Here is an 18,438-nt window from a genome sequence, read left to right as displayed (position 1 = left end):
CATTTAACTGACTGAGTCACCAGGTGCTCCTGTACTTCTTCTTTAAAAAAAAAAAAAAAAAGATTTAATTCAATTCCAGTTAGTTAACATACAGTGTAATATTATTTTCAGGCATAGAATTAAGTAACTCAACACCTATATACAACATCCGCTGCTTATTACAACAAGTATCCTCCTAAATCCCCATTACCTATTTAACCCATCCCTCTACCTACCTTCCCTCTGGTAACATCAGTTTGTTTTCTAAAATTAAGAGTCTGGGGGTGCCTGGGTGTTGTACAATCACTGAGTTCTACTCCAGAAACCAATATTGCACTGTATGTTAACTAAAATTTAAATTAAAATTTTTTCCCCTATTATTTATTTATTTTTTTTTAAATATAATTTTTTATTTTTTATAAACATATATTTTTATCCCCAGGGGTACAGGTCTGTGAATCACCAGGTTTACACACTTCACAGCACTCACCAAAGCACATACCCTCCCCAATGTCCATAATCCCACCCCCTTCTCCCAAACCCCCTCCCCCCAGCAACCCTCAGTTTGTTTTGTGAGATTAAGAGTCACTTATGGTTTGTCTCCCTCCCAATCCCATCTTCTTTCATTTATTCTTCTCGTACCCACTTAAGCCCCCATGTTGCAACACCACTTCCTCATATCAGGGAGATCATATGATAGTTGTCTTTCTCCGCCTGACTTATTTCGCTAAGCATGATACGCTCTAGTTCCATCCATGTTGTCGCAAATGGCAAGATTTCATTTCTTTTGATGGCTGCATAGTATTCCATTGTGTATATATACCACATCTTCTTGATCCATTCATCTGTTGATGGACATCTAGGTTCTTTCCATAGTTTGGCTATTGTGGACATTGCTGCTATAAACATTCGAGTACACGTGCCCCTTTGGATCACTACGTTTGTATCTTTAGGGTAAATACCCAATAGTGCAATTGCTGGGTCATAGGGCAGTTCTATTTTCAACATTTTGAGGAACCTCCATGCTGTTTTCCAGAGAGGTTGCACCAGCTTGCATTCCCACCAACAGTGTAGGAGGGTTCCCCTTTCTCCGCATCCTCGCCAGCATCTGTCATTTCCTGACTTGTTGATTTTAGCCATTCTGACTGGTGTGAGGTGATATCGCATTGTGGTTTTGATTTGTATTTCCCTGATGCCGAGTGATATGGAGCACTTTTTCATGTGTCTGTTGGCCATCTGGATGTCTTCTTTGCAGAAATGTCTGTTCATGTCCTCTGCCCATTTCTTGATTGGATTATTTGTTCTTTGGGTGTTGAGTTTGATAAGTTCTTTATAGATTCTGGACACTAGTCCTTTATCTGATATGTCGTTTGCAAATATCTTCTCCCATTCTGTCAGTTGTCTTTTGATTTTGTTAACTGTTTCCTTTGCTGTGCAAAAGCTTTTGAGCTTGATGAAATCCCAATAGTTTATTTTTGCCCTTGCTTCCCTTGCCTTTTGCGTTGTTCCTAGGAAGATGTTGCTGCGGCTGAGGTTGAAGAGGTTGCTGCCTGTGTTCTCCTCAAGGATTTTGATGGATTCCTTTCTCACCTTCAGGTCCTTCATCCATTTTGAGTCTATTTTCATGTGTGGTGTAAGGAAATGGTCCAATTTCATTTTTCTGCATGTGGCTGTCCAATTTTCCCAGCACCATTTATTGAAGAGGCTGTCTTTTTTCCATTGGACATTCTTTCCTGCTTTGTCGAAGATTAGTTGACCATAGAGTTGAGAGTCTATTTCTGGGCTCTCTATTCTGTTCCATCAATCTATGTGCCTGTTTTTGTGCCAGTACCATGCTGTCTTGATGATGACAGCTTTGTAATAGAGCTTGAAGTCCAGGATTGTGATGCCACCAACGTTGGCTTTCTTTTTCAATATCCTTTTAGCTATTTGAGGTCTTTTCTGGTTCCATATAAATTTTAGAATTATTTGTTCCATTTCTTTGAAAAAGATGGATGGTACTTTGATAGGAATTGCATTAAATGTGTAGATTGCTTTAGGTAGCATAGACATTTTCACAATATTTATTCTTCCAATCCAGGAGCATGGAACATTTTTCCATTTCTTTGTGTCTTCCTCAATTTCTTTCATGAGTACTTTATAGTTTTCTGAGTATAGATTCTGTGTCTCTTTGGTTAGGTTTATTCCTAGGTATCTTATGGTTTTGGGTGCAATTGTAAATGGGATTGACTCCTTAATTTCCCTTTCTTCTGTCTTGCTGTTGGTGTAGAGAAATGCAACTGATTTCTGTGCATTGATTTTATATCCTGACACTTTACTGAATTCCTGTATAAGTTCTAGCAGTTTTGGAGTGGAGTCTTTTGGGTTTTCCACATATAGTATCATATCATCTGCGAAGAGTGATAATTTGACTTCTTCTTTGCCGATTTGGATGCCTTTAATTTCCTTTTGTTGTCTGATTGCTGAGGCTAGGACCTCTAGTACTATGTTGAATAGCAGTGGTGATAATGGACATCCCTGCCGTGTTCCTGACCTTAGTGGAAAAGCTTTCAGTTTTTCTCCATTGAGAATGATATTTGCGGTGGGTTTTTCATAGATGGCTTTGATGATATTGAGGTATGTGCCCTCTATCCCTACACTTTGAAGAGTTTTGATCAGGAAGGGATGCTGTACTTTGTCAAATGCTTTTTCAGCATCTATTGAGAGTATCATATGGTTCTTGTTCTTACTTTTATTGATGTGTTGTATCACATTGACTGATTTGCGGATGTTGAACCAACCTTGCAGCCCTGGAATAAATCCCACTTGGTCGTGGTGAATAATCTTTTTAATGTACTGTTGAATCCTATTGGCTAGTATTTTGTTGAGTATTTTCGCATCTGTTTTCATCAAGGATATTGGTCTATAGCTCTCTTTTTTGGTGGGATCCTTGTCTGGTTTTGGGATCAAGGTGATGCTGGCCTCATAAAATGAGTTTGGAAGTTTTCCTTCCATTTCTATTTTTTGGAACAGTTTTAGGAGAATAGGAATTAGTTCTTCTTTAAATGTTTGGTAGAATTCCCCCGGGAAGCCGTCTGGCCCCTCACTGAAATGGACAGATCATCAAAGCAAAAGATCAGCAAGAAAATAAAGGCCTTAAACGACACACTGGACCAGATGGACATCACAGATATAGTCAGAACATTTCATCCCAAAGCAACAGAATACACATTCTTCTCTAGTGCACATGGAACATTCTCCAGAATAGATCACATCCTCGGTCCTAAATTAGGACTCAACCGGTATCAAAAGATTGGGATCATTCCCTGCATATTTTCAGACCACAATGCTCTAAAGCTAGAACTCAACCACAAAAGGAAGTTTGAAAAGAACCAAAATACATGGAGACTAAACAGCATCCTTCTAAAGAATGAATGGGTCAACCGGGAAATTAAAGAAGAATTGAAAAAAATCATGGAAACAAATGATAATGAAAATACAACAGTTCAAAATCTGTGGGACACAACAAAGGCAGTCCTGAGAGGAAAATATATAGCGGTACAAGCCTTTCTCAAGAAACAAGAAAGGTCTCAGGTACACAATCTAACCCTACACCTAAAGGAGCTGGAGAAAGAACAAGAAAGAAACCCTAAGCCTAGCAGGAGAAGAGAAATCATAAAGATCAGAGCAGAAATCAATGAAATAGAAACCAAAAAAACAATAGAACAAATCAACGAAAGTAGGAGCTGGTTCTTTGAAAGAATTAATAAAATTGATAAACCCCTGGCCCGACTTATCAAAAAGAAAAGAGAAAGGACCCAAATAAATAAAATCATGAATGAAAGAGGAGAGATCACAACTAACACCAAAGAAATACAAACTATTATAAGAACATACTATGAGCAACTCTACGGCAATAAATTTGACAATCTGGAAGAACTGGATGCATTCCTAGAAACATATAAACTACCACAACTGAACCAGGAAGAAATAGAAAGCCTGAACAGACCCATAACCAGTAAGGAGATTGAAACAGTCATTAAAAATCTCCAAACAAATAAATTAAAAATTTTTAAAAAGAGTCTGTTTCTTGGCTTGTCTCTTTTCACCCCATGTTCATTTGTTTTGTTTCTTAAATTTCTTTAAATTTCTTAAATTCCACATATGAGTGAAATCATATGGTATTTGTCTTTCTCTGACTGACTTATTTTGCTCAGCATTATACTCTTTAGCTCCATCCACATCACTGCAAGTGGCAAGATTTCATTCTTCTTTTTTATGTCTGAGTGATACCTAATAGTAAATCAATCTCTCTCTCTCATATCTATATCTATATCAATATCGATATCTATAGACATCGATATAGATATATATCTCACATATTCTGTATCCATTCATCAATTGATACATCTGGGCTCTTTCCATAATTTGGCTATTGTTGATAATGGTGCTATAAACATCAGGGTGCATGTATCACTTTGAATTAGTATTTTTGTATTCTTTGGATAAATACCTAGTAGTACAATTGCTGGATGGTAGGGCAGTTCTATTTTTATTTTTTTGAGGAAAATCCATACTGTTTTTCAGAGTGGCTGTATCAGACCTACCTCGGGAGGTAAGTAAAATCCCAAATAACCTAACCTTACATTTAAAGAAGCTAGTAAAAGAACAACAAGTGAAGCTTAAATCCAGCAGAAGAAGGAAAATAATACAGACAAGAGCAGAAATAGATGATATCAAAACTGAAAAAAAAATAGAATAGCTCAATGAAACCAGGAGCTGGTTCTTTGAAGAAATTAATAAAATTGATAAACCCCTAGCCAGACTTGCCAAAAAGAGAAAGGACCCATATAAATAAAGTCACAAATGAGAGAGGAGAACTAACAACTAACACCACAGAAATACAAGGAATCCTAAGACATTATTATGAAAAACTATATTCCAACAAACTGGACAATCTAGAAAAAATGGATAACTCCTAGAAACATATACATTACCAGAACTGAAGTAGGGAGAAATAGAAAACTTGAACAGACTGATAACCAGCAAAGAAATTGAATCAGTAATCAAAAAATATCCCCCAAACCAAAAAAGTCCAAGGCTAGATAGCTTCACAGGGGAATTCTACCAAACATTTTAAGAAGAGTCAATCCCTATTCTTCTCAAACTATTCAAAAAAAGAAGGAAGGAAGGGAGGGAGGGAGGGAGGGAGAGAGAGAGAGAGAGAGGAAGAAAAGAAGGAAGGAAAGAATGAACGAATGAACGAAAGAAATAAAGAAAAGGAAAACAAATCCATTCTGAGGCCAGCATTGCCCTGATACCAAAACCAGATTAAAATGCCACTAAAAAAAGAGAACTACAGGCCAATATCTCTGATGAACATGGATGCAAAAATTTTCAATGAAATACTAGCAAACTGAATCCAACAGTACCTTACCTTAAAAAAATCATTCACCACTCAAGTGGGACTTATTCCTGGGCTGCAAGGGCACTTCAATATCTGTACTTCCCCTCCCAGTTTACATTTATCTCACATACAATGTCAATAGAGTATTTAGTTATGTTTCCCTTTTCACGTTCACTGCTAGGAAGCTTAGATTCAAACTTGTTGATGACCCAGAACAAATATTTAGCCATTATAGTATACATTTGGGGCTTCATTTAGTATCCTCTCATATTTTTCTTCTCTCATCCTGCTTTTTATCTATCTATGTTCCTTTGTTGCATTTTATCTAATTAATAAGCATCCTTAAATCTTTTCTGGAACTTGGGGATACAGATAAATATTAAGTTCATAAAAATGTATTTTTTTTAAGATTTTATTTATTTGTCAGAGAGAAAGAGAGAGAGAGAGAACAATCAGGGGGAGCAGCAGACAGAGGGGGAGGGAAAAGTAGGCTCCCTGCTGAGCAAGGACCCTGATGGGGTACTTGATCCCAGTACCCTGGGATCATGACCTGAGCCAAAAGCAGATGCTTAACTGACTGAGCCACCCAGGCACCCCACAAATATATTATAATAAAGCTTGTATCTATTTTTACAAATCCATTTGGTATCCTGGCTTACTTGTACCCTTCCAAATACCATTCTTAGAAATACTTTTAGTTATCAACTTTTCTTGTTTTAAGTAGCAGCATAAGAAAATGTGGTAACCTTCCTATTCCCAACACCTCTTTTCTGTAGGAAGTCACCAGCAAAGAAAGTAAGGAAAAACAGTCTTAAGTGCCCATTCATGAATGGGAAAGAGATTTAGAGACAAGATGTGCATTGTAAAATACAGTGAAATGGTGAGATGTAGTCTATAGGCTGGTACCACTCTGTGACAAAGAAAGGTATAGAAACTGAGAACAGTATCTAGACAATTTTATAACAACTTGAGAAAGTAGCTGATAATAAATCAGATTTGAATCTGATAATCAAAAAATGTGGACTGGGGCACCTGGGTGGTTCAGTTGAGAGTCTGACTTTGGCTCAGGTCATGGTCTCAGGGTTCTGGGACTGAGCCCGTGCCCAGCTACGCAGTCAGTGGAAAGTCTGCTTATCCCCTCTCCCTCTACCCCACCCTCCCCGTTTGTGCTCTCTCTGTCTCTCTCTCAAATAAATAAATGAAATCTTTAAAAAAATGTGGATTATATTTGGCATGTGCATTTTTCCCCCTAGCAGTCCCATCTTTATTGAGTCTCAGTCCACACTGGATTAGCAATTAAAAACAGCATCATCATACCAAACTACAACCTAAAAACTGGTCCTTCACAAAAAAATAGTTTGAGAAGCACTGTTTTAAGGTTCTTATCTTACCTTCCCATGGTCACAATCCAGGAAGAGTTGAGCAAACATTTGCCTCCGCATGTCCATTTTTATGACCTCCCGGAATTCATCTGCACAATGACAAAGGTGCTTAAGGAGTTTCTCAAACATTTCACTTTTAAAGTCTGCAATGTGTGAAGAGAGGTACTGCACAGAAAAAGAGCATAAATGAGTTGATTTAAAATAGGCTCTTTACTTGGATTTTTCCAAGGATTCAGTCAATGTACATCAAATTATTGGCTACAATTTTTTCCATATCATTTGCTTGTCACATAGATAAAAGCATTTTCATGTTAGTACTACTCTACAGCTGTGCTGCAGAGAGAGGTGACCAATACAATCCCCAAAAGCACACACCAGTAAGGCTATTTTTGGAGAAATTCACCTCTGGATCACATCAGCATTATATAGGGCAGACTTTTCACCTCACAGTATGAACTCACAGCAGTTATAAAACATTGCCTGTACATTAATAGTTCTAAAAATTGAATATAGTTTTCTTTTTGATGTATGGCATAGAAGACCATGCTTTTTCCAAGACTAGCTATGTTTAATGATTGGAGTATAAGAAATGGGGATTGTGGGTGGTGTGGTGCATAAATAATGAATTCTGGAACACTGAAAGGAAATTTGAAAAAAAAAAACAAATTTTTTTTTAGAAAAAGGAAAAGAAATATAAATTTGGGTGCCCTACTCTAGACCAACTGAATCAGAAATTCTGGAGTGGGACTGAGAATCTGTTTTTTTCTAAAAAGCCCTCTGGAAGCAAAATACACTTCTAGCTCTTAACCAGGCTCCTTCCAGTCACAAGTGTGCAGAGTCAGAACAGAAAAAATATGAGATGTCACATGATCAGAACTGTTGTCCCCAGGATTCTTGGAGAAGGGAAATAATCTTTCTTTTTCCCTCTTAAGGAAGAGATGGCATGGGAGGGGAGTGGGGTGGTGTGCAGAGACAAACCATAAGAGACTCTTAATCTCACAAAACAAACTGAGCGTTGCAAGAGGGTATGGGGGGAGGGACAGGATGGCTGGGTGATGGACATTGGGGAGGGTATGTGTTACGGTGAGTGCTGTGAAATGTGTCAGCCTATTGATTCACAGACCTGTACCCCTGGGGCAAATAATACATTATATGTTAATTAAAAAAAAAGAGAACCCAGCATACTTCCACTGTTATTCTTTCCTTATATCCCAACACTCAGAACTCTTGTGACGTTAGCTAGTGGAGGCACGTAGTTGTGGAAACCATGTATGGAAATTCAAAGTGGGCTCCAACCAAGGGGACAGGCAGACTTGGGTCTTCTTCCTCCAACTTTTATACATGGTAACTAGAAATAAATCCACCCTGGAGTCAATAAATAAATAAATAAACCTCTGGGTTATTCTTATGTTCACTAAAGGTTGAGAACCACTGAAATAGATGACATGGGACAGCTGTTCTTAATTGTTCCAGAATCCTAAAATCCTGTTTAATCCTTAATACATGAATTAAGCTTTTGGGAATTGACCACAAGGCCATTTGAGTTTTCTGGTTGTGGTAATCCTATTAAACCAAGGATTAGTTTAACTGTTTCTCCAAGAGACACTTCAACGTTCTGGATTTAGAGCCTATGGGTTTTCTGAATGACTGTGTTCTCTAAATGTGGGCGATAAGACATGAAGACTACCAGTTGCCAACTAACTACAGATCAAATTCCAAATAGAACAGTAACAGAAGTTTGCCGGTGTCTCTTGTAAAAACAAAGAAAGTGAAAATACAGGGCCTTTGTGTTTTCCTATCCTCCCATGGTATAAATCAATTAATATCCACCAATCTTGAAATTATTGCTTAGATTAATTTAAGAATATAATGAACTATGAGTATCCTTCCACTTAATAACTATGTGAACTGCTAACCATTTGAATTGTACTTAATCAAACTATCTCCGTGTGCTGGGTCCCATTGTGATGAATTCTGGGCTGTTCCTTTCTGACTTGAAAACCAAAATTTTGAGAATATAGTAAATGTCACACTTAACAGCCTGGTATTTACTATTAAGTTTTACAGCTCTGGGCCATTGGGATTCACACTTATTTAATTGTAGACATACTTGAGAGTTGGTGCAGCAGGTAATATAAAAGCAATAGAAAGAAACTGTATTTGGAAATTAACTACTTTAGGTATTAACTTCCAAACTGCATTGGTAAGTCCTGATAGTAATAACATTTTCAGAAATACTCACAAACAAAGACTATAGAATATTGAAATACGCAGATTATACTGGCTATCCATCATTGAAAAAGTGTGTTCATACAGTATTTGGTCAGAAAATTAGAAAAAGTGTGTTCATACAGCATTTGGTCAGAAAATTAGAAAATTAGATTTCCAGTCTCAGGGAACTTGTAAAAATAATTAATGCTAATTATATACTCAACAAAGCATAAATATACTTTAAGTCTTTTTATTTTTAAAAGTCAGAACCATTTGCTTAACAAATGAATTGAACAAAGGCCTTACTCAATATCCAATAATAATAAAAGTGACAGATTGAAACACATGATTTTTCCCCTGCTGATGAAAGATAGCTTAGGCAATGTTCTGGTTCAGGTTGGAGTTCACATGTTGAAGGTCTAACCCCTAGTACCCCAAAATGTGACTATATTTTGGGATAGGATCTTTGTCTTTTATTTTTTAAAGATTTTATTCACTTATTTGAGAGAGCGAGCAAGAGAGTGTGCATGAGCAGGGAAGAATGGCAGAGGCAGAGGGACAAGCAGACTCTCTGCTGAATAGGGAGCCTGACTTAGGGCTCCATCCCAGGACCCCAAGATCATAACTTGAGCCAAAGGCAGACACTTAACCGACTGAGCCACTCAGGTGCCCTTGAGATAAGATCTTTAAAGAGGTAATTAAATTAAAATGAGCTCATTAGGGGGGTCATTAGCTAATACGACCAGTGTTCTAATAAGAAGGGGAAATTTGGACACAGACATGTGCAGAAGAAAGACCATGTGAAGGCACAGGGAAAAGATAACCACCTATAAGCCAAGGAGGGGGCCCTCAGAAGAAACCAACCCTGCCAATACCTTGTCTTGGACTTCTACTGTGAGAAATTAAGTTCCTGAGGTTTAAGTCACCCAGGACCTTGTTGTGGTAGCCCTAGAAAACTGGCAATTAGGATTTGCTGATCGTTAAACTCCTTTATGTATTTCTTATGGTTAAAGACCACCTATGAAGGCACACACCTTGGAGGATAGTTTACCATAGACCTTCCCATTTCCCTGGTTTAGAATTTGCTCATTTCACCCCAAGGCTTCCTCAGTCAGTGTTCACAGCATATTGCTGCTTCTACCTACACCTCCCCTAAAGTCATCATTCTTCCTTCTTCTGTCCTCCCCTGCCATAGCTCAAAGTACAAGAGAAACAAAGCAGAACAAAACAGCAAAAACTACAAAATGCAAATCACAAATAACAGAATAGAGAGCCACTCGGATACATTCCATTTTGGGGGAAATGTACAGCTTGGGTTGAGCAGAACACATTACAGGAAAGCCACAATCTTTGAGTAATTTTGATGAAGCCTCTCTGCTTAAAATGTCAACTTTGAGCCACATAAGTTTGAAGGCCTCAGACTGTGTGACTGGTATAAAACAACTGAGCATGAGAGACTGATTATCTTGAAGCCGACCAGTGTGGAGCAAGAATGGACTCAGTCCTAGAGAAGAGAATTCAGGCAGAGACATGGCCCTTATTAACCCCTGCACCGGTTCCTTAGTGTCACAGAATCCACAGTTAATATCTGAATCCCACTGAATAGTATTTCTAGTTTTTGCATATAATTATTCCTTTTTTTTTAAATTTGACAGAGAGAGGGAGCACATAGCAGAGGAAGAGGGAGAAGCAGACTCCCAGCTGAGTAAGGAGCCTGATGCGGGGACTTGATCCCAGGACCCTGGGATCATAACCTGAGCCAAAAGCAGACACTTAACCAATGGAGCCACCCAGGCTCCCCTGCATATGATTATTCTTAAGCCCTTAAATAATTCAGATGCAGACTTTAGACAGCTTGAAGCCCAGGCCTGCTGAAGGATGCTCCTGGGAAACTGACCCTCGTTCTACCCAGTCCCACAGTAAACAAGGTGTTAGATTGCTTTCACTTGCCCTGGTGAGCAGGTGGATGTGTGGCCTGCATCTTCACGATGATCAGGTGGGGGATAAGATCAAAGCAAAACAAGTTCTTCAGTGAGAGTGGCCACCTGCCTCAGGTTGCCTGGGACTTTCCTAGTTTCAGCACTGAGAGTCCCATGTTCTAAGAAACCCCTGGGGTGCGGGCAAACCAGGATGGTTTAAAAATCTAAACCATTGATCCATGCCAATTGTCTAATTCCTGTGGAAAACTTTGGGGAACCTCTGTTTGGAAGCACGCTGTGTTGTGTCCTGCTTTGTATGTAACAGGACATCTCTGTGAATATTAAATCCTTTGCCTGAAGAGAAACTTTACAGCCTATAACTGCGTGTGAGGCATCTTTCCATTACCATCCCATTGGACAACCACACATGGGACAAATAGTACAAAGTTCTTTTCTATGGTATGCATTCATCCATTCTCAATCCACTTGTATTTATAGATTCACATGATAAAGACTTTTGTCTGTAATAGATAACTGGGAATGACGATGAACACAAATTACAATTTGAGTCAGAATTCTGGTGCCTAGAGTGAGAAGAACCGATAAGCAGGTTATGCTGCCCTAGAGAATAGTCCTTTAAAAGACTTCACTCTCATTTGAGAAAGCTATACTTTGTTACAACTTTGGAGGCAAGAGTTTGGGGAGTTAACCTTGAAATTACACCAGGCAAGGAATATAACCCAGGCCAGAGCCATCTGATACTATCAACAGAAACAGCAGTATGACAACCTCTGGAGCTCCCAGAGGTAGGGAAAGATGATCTACAAAGATGAGAGATCACCCTCCCTTAGTTCCTCAGTCTGGAGTCTTTGGAATTTCTCCTCTGCTTGAGGCCATCTTTACCCTTCATTCCATAAACTCTGGCCATGCTAAAAGTCTTGTATGTAGTTATCACTAGTGGGAGATAAGAACATTCCTTTCCCTGGTAGTGCATTGTGATGCCTTCTCCAGATAGCATTTTCCACACAGAAATAGTCACTTGTGTTAAGAATTCCATTTCAGGCACATTCAAACCACAGACCCCTGGGGCACCTGGGTGGCTCAGTTGGTTAAGTGTCCAACTGTTGATCTCCGGTACGCTCTTTTTTTTTTTTTAAATTGATTGATTGATTGATTTGAGAGACAGAGAGAGAGAGAGAGAGAGAAAGCACAAGCAGGGGGAGGGGCAGAGGGGGTGGGAAAAGCAGATTCCCCACAGAGCAGAGAGCCTGACACGGAGCTTGATCCTCGGACCCCGGATCATGACCCAAACCGAAGTCAGACACTTAGCCGATTGAGCCACCCAGGCACCCCTCAGCTCAGGTCTTGAACTCAGGATTGTGTGTTCAAGCCCTGCATTGGGCTCCATGATGGGTGTGGAGCCTACTTTAAAAAAATAATACAAAAATAAGATAAACCACAGACCTCAGCCACTACATAAAATATAGCTTCTATTTGGAAAATGGGTTCCAAGTTCAAAACAACGTACAGAAACTTTTTTTTTTCCCCCCTTTGGAGAGGAGCACACAGCTATTTGTGGGACTGTCATTTTAAAAATTATGGACATTTTAACAATTCTAGGTAAACTATAAAACACGACTCTGGTACCATTAAATTGCTCCTTTTGCTTATCCTAATATAATCCTAAGACAAAAGTAATCCTATATTTTTTCAGATGAAATATTATGTAGATTTTGAAACCAAACTTCCTGAGTACAAATTTGTCCAGCTTCACTAATTATGACACCTTGTGCAAGTTACTTAACCAATTTGCACCTTAAGTGTCTTCGTTTATAAAAATAAAAATAAGGATTACTGAGAGCATTACCTGAGTTAATATATGAATAGCTTAGGACAATACCTGGTCTAAAGGAAATGGTTTATAACTTTTAGGCTTCTTTATCTAAAATGCAATAGAAAAAGAAACTGGCTTTTCTCGATCTTAACTGAAGGTGTGAGTGAAAGTTTTTCTCACTTTCACATCATGAGTACCAATAATTGAAAGAAACTGTAAAATGCCTTTGATTATAAGATATACCCTAACTTCAGAAAAGTTAAAATAAAATAAAATAATATTTCATCTTAGAATAGAAATAAGTTAGTGTGTTTTAACTTCATTCTAAGTTAATGTGTATGTAATGCCCATGCAAAATAATTTGATTTAAATAATGAATAATGTAACTTCTTACTTCTATAAATTCCATTTTGTTCAACCTTGGTTCCATTGAGTCAGCAATATCCAATTTTTGACAACATGCTTCTAATTATGGAATAAAAGTTATTTGCTGGTTAGTTTGGTTATAATACATTCTTATTTCATATTCATCTTATAGCACTTTAAAAGAAGAACATAAAATTATTTCTTAATTAACATCTATCTTAATATACATCAATATTTATAATAAAGCAAATGATATGTAGTTGGGTAACATTCCAATTACTACACAATTATTACTTTTCCTGGCTTTTATTTGACCAAGCAACCCAAACCCTGAAATAGACAGGTGTACATTTTTAATGACCAGCTTGAGATAAAGCAAAAACAAATATGACATCCATAGTATAAAAAAGACTACAAGAACAACTGTGTTGGTTTGTGCTAGCATTTACAGAAGCAGGTCCTAAAGCACAATACTTCTACAAACTTTCTTTTTAAATATTTTGTCTTTAATGTTTATTAAATGAACAATATACAAATATGTTCTTTTAGTAAAAGATGCAAATAGTACAAAAGCATAAGCAGCAAAACTTGAATAGCTCCCTTTTACCCTGCTGCCCACTATCATTCTCACTTCCCCTTCCCCACCGCTGCCCCAGAAGGAACCACTGTCACTCATTTGTTGACACCCTTCCAGCAACCTTTCTAGGTATTTTTTCTTATAACATAATTTTTTTTTTGTTTTTCTACACATATATGTGAACATACTGATCCACAACTTTTTTTTTTTCACTTCATCATTCACCTTGTAGATCTTTTCCTATAGGTCTGGGAGCTCAGCGGGAAGGGTTGCAATGGGAATATAGACATACTGATGAGTCATCAGCTCAAGTCATGGGTTTAAATAAGAACCCAGGTAGTGTGTATAATGTGTGAAATGATAGTAGATACAAAAAGAAAACTGAAAACATTTAAGGTACAAATAAAAGAAGAACCAAGAAACAAAAAAGCTAAGAGGCAATCAGTGATCGATGAAAAATCAAGAGAAAATGGTATCACAAAAGCCAACAAAAAAGGAGTTTCATAAATAACAGAGTGAGAAATAATGGTAAATATGGCAGTTAGTTCCAATAAAGATTTTTTTAAACCTCGTTTTGATGTGACAATTATGTAATCTTTATTGACCTTAACAAAAACCAAACACAAATTGTGTAAAAGTTCATGATGAAAGCACTGGCTTCCTCTCCTACTTCTAACCCCAAACCTTCCTGCCTGTCATGGGCTGGTACATAGAAGATTCTTTACTCACTCTTAGTTTTTGTAACTGCTTATTATGAGATATCAGTTATTGTCATAAGAAGATTACATACACTTTAGTATAAGCTTATGCACTAGATGCTGTTAACCTCATCCCAGACCTCCCCCCAAGCTCTGGAAGATTATGCAAGCCACACTGGTTTCTAATGGTACAAGCTATTATTAAGTGTATGTGTCTGTCCCCTGGCTGGACTTTGAGGAACCTAAGGAAAGGAAAGACGCATTAGTCCTCTTTGCATCCTCTACCCCATCACAGTATCTGGAACCAGGTGAGGGTTTAATAAATGTTGAATGAATGAATGAATGAATGAATGGTACAGGAAATCTGAGGTATTAAAGGAGGTGAGAGGAGAAAAAAAATTACTGTCAACTAGAATGGTTTGGAATTTCTCTAATTTTTACCACAGTCTCAAATAGAGCTCTCTTCCCTCACTCCTCTGAACTTTCAGCAAAAAGTAAATGAATAAAAGAAGTTATCTCAAAGAATTTCTGAAAGAGGAGTCGAGGTTGTGCTAACTATGAAGAATTCTAGATTTTGGATAGGCTGTGAACATGTGGGAGAAAGGTTTGTCAGCAAGGCCCAAATCATGTTTGGGGACCAATGATCAGGAAGATGGAAAGCATATTTTATTTTTTAAAAGTGAAAATAGATTTCTGACAATCTATTGTTATTGATGTAATGGTGGTCAAAAATCAACTGAAAAAAAAATCATTTGATATAAATGATGTATAATCTCAGGACCTAAACTCTAGTGCTTTATTCTACAAGTCAGAATTTTTTAAAGTTTATTTATTTTTAAAATAATCTCTACACCCAATGTGGGGCTCCAACTCAAACTGCCAAGATCAAGAATCACATGCTTTTCCAACTGAACCAGCCAGATGCCCCTAAAAGTCAGAATTTTTTGCTTAATCTCATATGAGGAAACAATTCTGGAAATAAAAGCATCAAAATCTGTGGTTCTCTGTAGTTGTAGTACTACCCTCCTCTACCCCCAGTGAGCATGGTGGAAATTTGTAGTTAAATTTGTTGAACCTACTTCCCCAGAGGTTTTGTTGGCACAGTGATGGGGCGTAAGGGTAGAGTCAGAAATCCTGAAATTCCTGAGGCACCTGGGGGGTTCAGTTGGTTGAGCGTCTGACTTTTGATTTTGCTCAGGTGATCTTGGGGTCCCAGGATGAAGCCCTGTGTTGGGTTCTACACTCAGCGGGAAGTCTGCTTGAGGATTCTCTCCTGCCTCTGCCCCTCCCCCTGTTCTTGCTTTCTCTCTTTCTCTCAAATAGGTGATAAATCTGCTTAGAATAAATTTGAGTCTAGAAACTATCTTACATATAAACACGAGTATATTTTTTATTGTTAGGTTTTCTAAGACTGTAACTACTATGGAAATTTGAGAGTAGATTGTACTTGCTTCCTTCTGAAACTTTTCCAAGAGTTGTCCACCATTTCAGAAAATTATATAATGGGAGATAATGTCGTAACTTGTGTCTGAAATCCAGTACAACACACCTGTGCCAGTCTGCATTTGTAGCTCTCCTGTTTATGGGGAATATATATGTATATACATATATATTTCATTTTGCCCTTACTTCAAAACGTCAAATACAAAGAAAATGGTCAATTGGATATAATTTTACTTTTCTTATGTCTAAACATTCATTATAAATAAGTACAAATGTCTGATACATTATGTCTTCTAGTGAGGTAATAACCAAACATTTATGCATTGAAATACAGTCCATATCAGTTTCTTATGTCTTTCCTTGTATTTTTCCTTTATATCACAATTAGGACATTATACCTCTCTTTTTAAAATTCTGTGTATGTATGTAATATTTTCTAGGAACTTGATGGGATGATAAAGGGATAGTACAGATTATTTACAATAAAATGGAGCACTCGACTAAAAGGATCAAAAATCACTGCTTGCTTTTCTGTTTTTCTACATTCTCCATCTGGCAAGAGCAAAAGAAGCAAAGTACATGTATAAGAACTTTGAATAACATAAATCTCAATATTCACTCTTCATCTTAATCCAGCATCTGTCCCCTCACCTCCCTCCATCCTTATAAAAGAGGGGAAAACAGAAATAGGCAAGTTTACCAAGATGGAAGTCTGGATTCTGAAAAAATTCATGAAGAACATTCTGAATCTGCAAATCAAAGAAAATAGACCATGTATTAAATCTCAATTGCCATATATTTAGTGTTTTAGACTAAAAACCATCTAGTGGCTTTCTGTTTAAGTCTTGAGTAATCCTTCTAAGCCAGGGACAGAAATAGTTAACTATACAAATAGCTATATAACGATAGTTAAATTAACATTTACTTCATAGACTACTTCAAGGTAGAGCAAATGTTTTTTCCTATATATCTTCAATGATTCCCACTGAGAATATTCTTTGTGGGAAGTAGGATACGGAGAGTGATCTTATTTTGTCCTCTCCAAGGTCATTTCTAGCAACCCTCAGACACTGGGTATCTTTGGCAACCAGCTTGGCAATCCAAAGAATCCTTTATAATTCCTTGTTCTTCAGTTACTAAAAAACAAAATTCCTGAGTTCTTCTTGGTCCATTTTTAAAAAATAGATTTGAGGGGTCCCTGGCTAGCTCAGTTTGTAGAGCTTGCAACTCAAATCTCCATGTCGTGAGTACAAGCCCCACCCTGGGGATAGAGCTTACTTTAAAAATGGTAGACTTGGTGTGCCTGGGTGGCTCCGTGGGTTAAAGCCTCTGCCTTCACTCGTGATCCCAGGGCCCTGGGATTGAGACCCATACTGTGCTCTCTGCTTGGCGGGGAACCTACTTCCTCATCTCCGTCTCTCTGCCTGCCTCTCTGCCTACTTCTGATCTCTGTCTGTCAAATAAATAAAAATCTTTTTAAAAAATTTAAAATTAAAATTAAAAAAAAATTTAAAAGGTAGACTTGATTTTTTTTAGAGCAGCTATAGGTTCACAGAAAAACTGAGCAGAAAGTACAGTGAGTTTCCATATAATCCCTGCCCCCCCACCACATACACAGCTTCCCCACTATCAGTGTTCCCTACCACAGTGGTGCATTCATTACAATCAATGAACCTCCATGAAGCATCATCACCCAAATTCCATAGTTTATGTTAGGAATCACTCTTGATGTTGTACATTTTAATGGATTTTGGCAAATGTATCATGATGTGTATCCTCCATCATTATTGTACCATACAGAATTGTTTCATCATACTCAGAATCCTCTGTGTTCTGCCTATTCATCACTCCTTCTGCCTTCATTCCTTCATCACTGCTCTTTTCACTGTCTCCACAGTTTTAGCCTTTTCCAGAATGTCATAAAGTTGGAATCATACAATATATAGCCTTTTCACATTGGCCCCTTTCACTTAATAATACACACTTAAAGTTCTTCTATGTATTTTCATGCTTGATAGCTCATTTATTTTCATTTTTATTTTAGTATTATTTTTTAAGCTCATTTCTTTTTAGTGCTGAATAATATTCCATTGTTTGGATGTACCACAGTTTATTTATCCTTTCAACTACTGAGAGAAATCTTGGTATTTCCAAGTGTTGGCAATTATGAAAAAAGCTACTCTAAACATCCACATATAGGTTTTTCTGTGGACATTAGTTTCCAACTCCTTCAGCTAAATACCAATAATCATGGTAGTTGAATCGTATAGTAAGAGTACGTTTGGTTTTATAAGAAACTGCAAACTGTCTTCCGAAGTGGTTATACCATTTTGCGTCATCACCAACAATTCCCACCGGTGGTTGTGCATCTTGGTCAGCATTTGGTGTTGTCGGGTTTCCAGATTTTGACCATTCTGATAGGTGTGTGGTGGTATCTCACTGTTTTAACTTTCATTTCCTTGATGACAAATGTGTAGCATGTTTTTATATGCTTACTTGCCATCTGTATGTCTTTGGTGAAGTATTCGGGTATTTTACCCATTTAAAAAAAAAGATTTTATTTATTTATTTATTTGACAGAGAGAGTCAGAAAGAGAAAGAAAGCCCACAACTAACGGGAGCTGCAAAGGAAGAGGGAGAAGC

General features: G+C 37.6%; 1 protein-coding gene across 2 annotated transcripts in view; it reads right to left on the bottom strand.

Moving 5' to 3' along the window:
* Nucleotides 1-18,438, bottom strand: part of EFCAB5 (EF-hand calcium binding domain 5) — a 163,097-nt gene that overhangs the window by 70,092 nt on the left and 74,567 nt on the right. For both annotated transcript variants that reach the window (XM_045070255.1, XM_045070256.1), the window contains 3 exons: nt 16,496-16,544; nt 13,106-13,176; nt 6,757-6,912 (listed from right to left, as the gene is read on the bottom strand). In XM_045070255.1, the coding sequence (XP_044926190.1) occupies nt 6,757-6,912; nt 13,106-13,176; nt 16,496-16,544 (276 nt within the window). The remainder of the gene's footprint in view (nt 1-6,756; nt 6,913-13,105; nt 13,177-16,495; nt 16,545-18,438) is intronic.

Source organism: Mustela putorius, unplaced genomic scaffold, assembly GCF_011764305.1.
Source record: "Mustela putorius furo isolate JIRA1106 unplaced genomic scaffold, ASM1176430v1.1 tig00003962_pilon_pilon_pilon, whole genome shotgun sequence".
NCBI lineage: Eukaryota > Metazoa > Chordata > Mammalia > Carnivora > Mustelidae > Mustela > Mustela putorius.
This window is presented reverse-complemented; position numbering and strand designations above follow the sequence as displayed.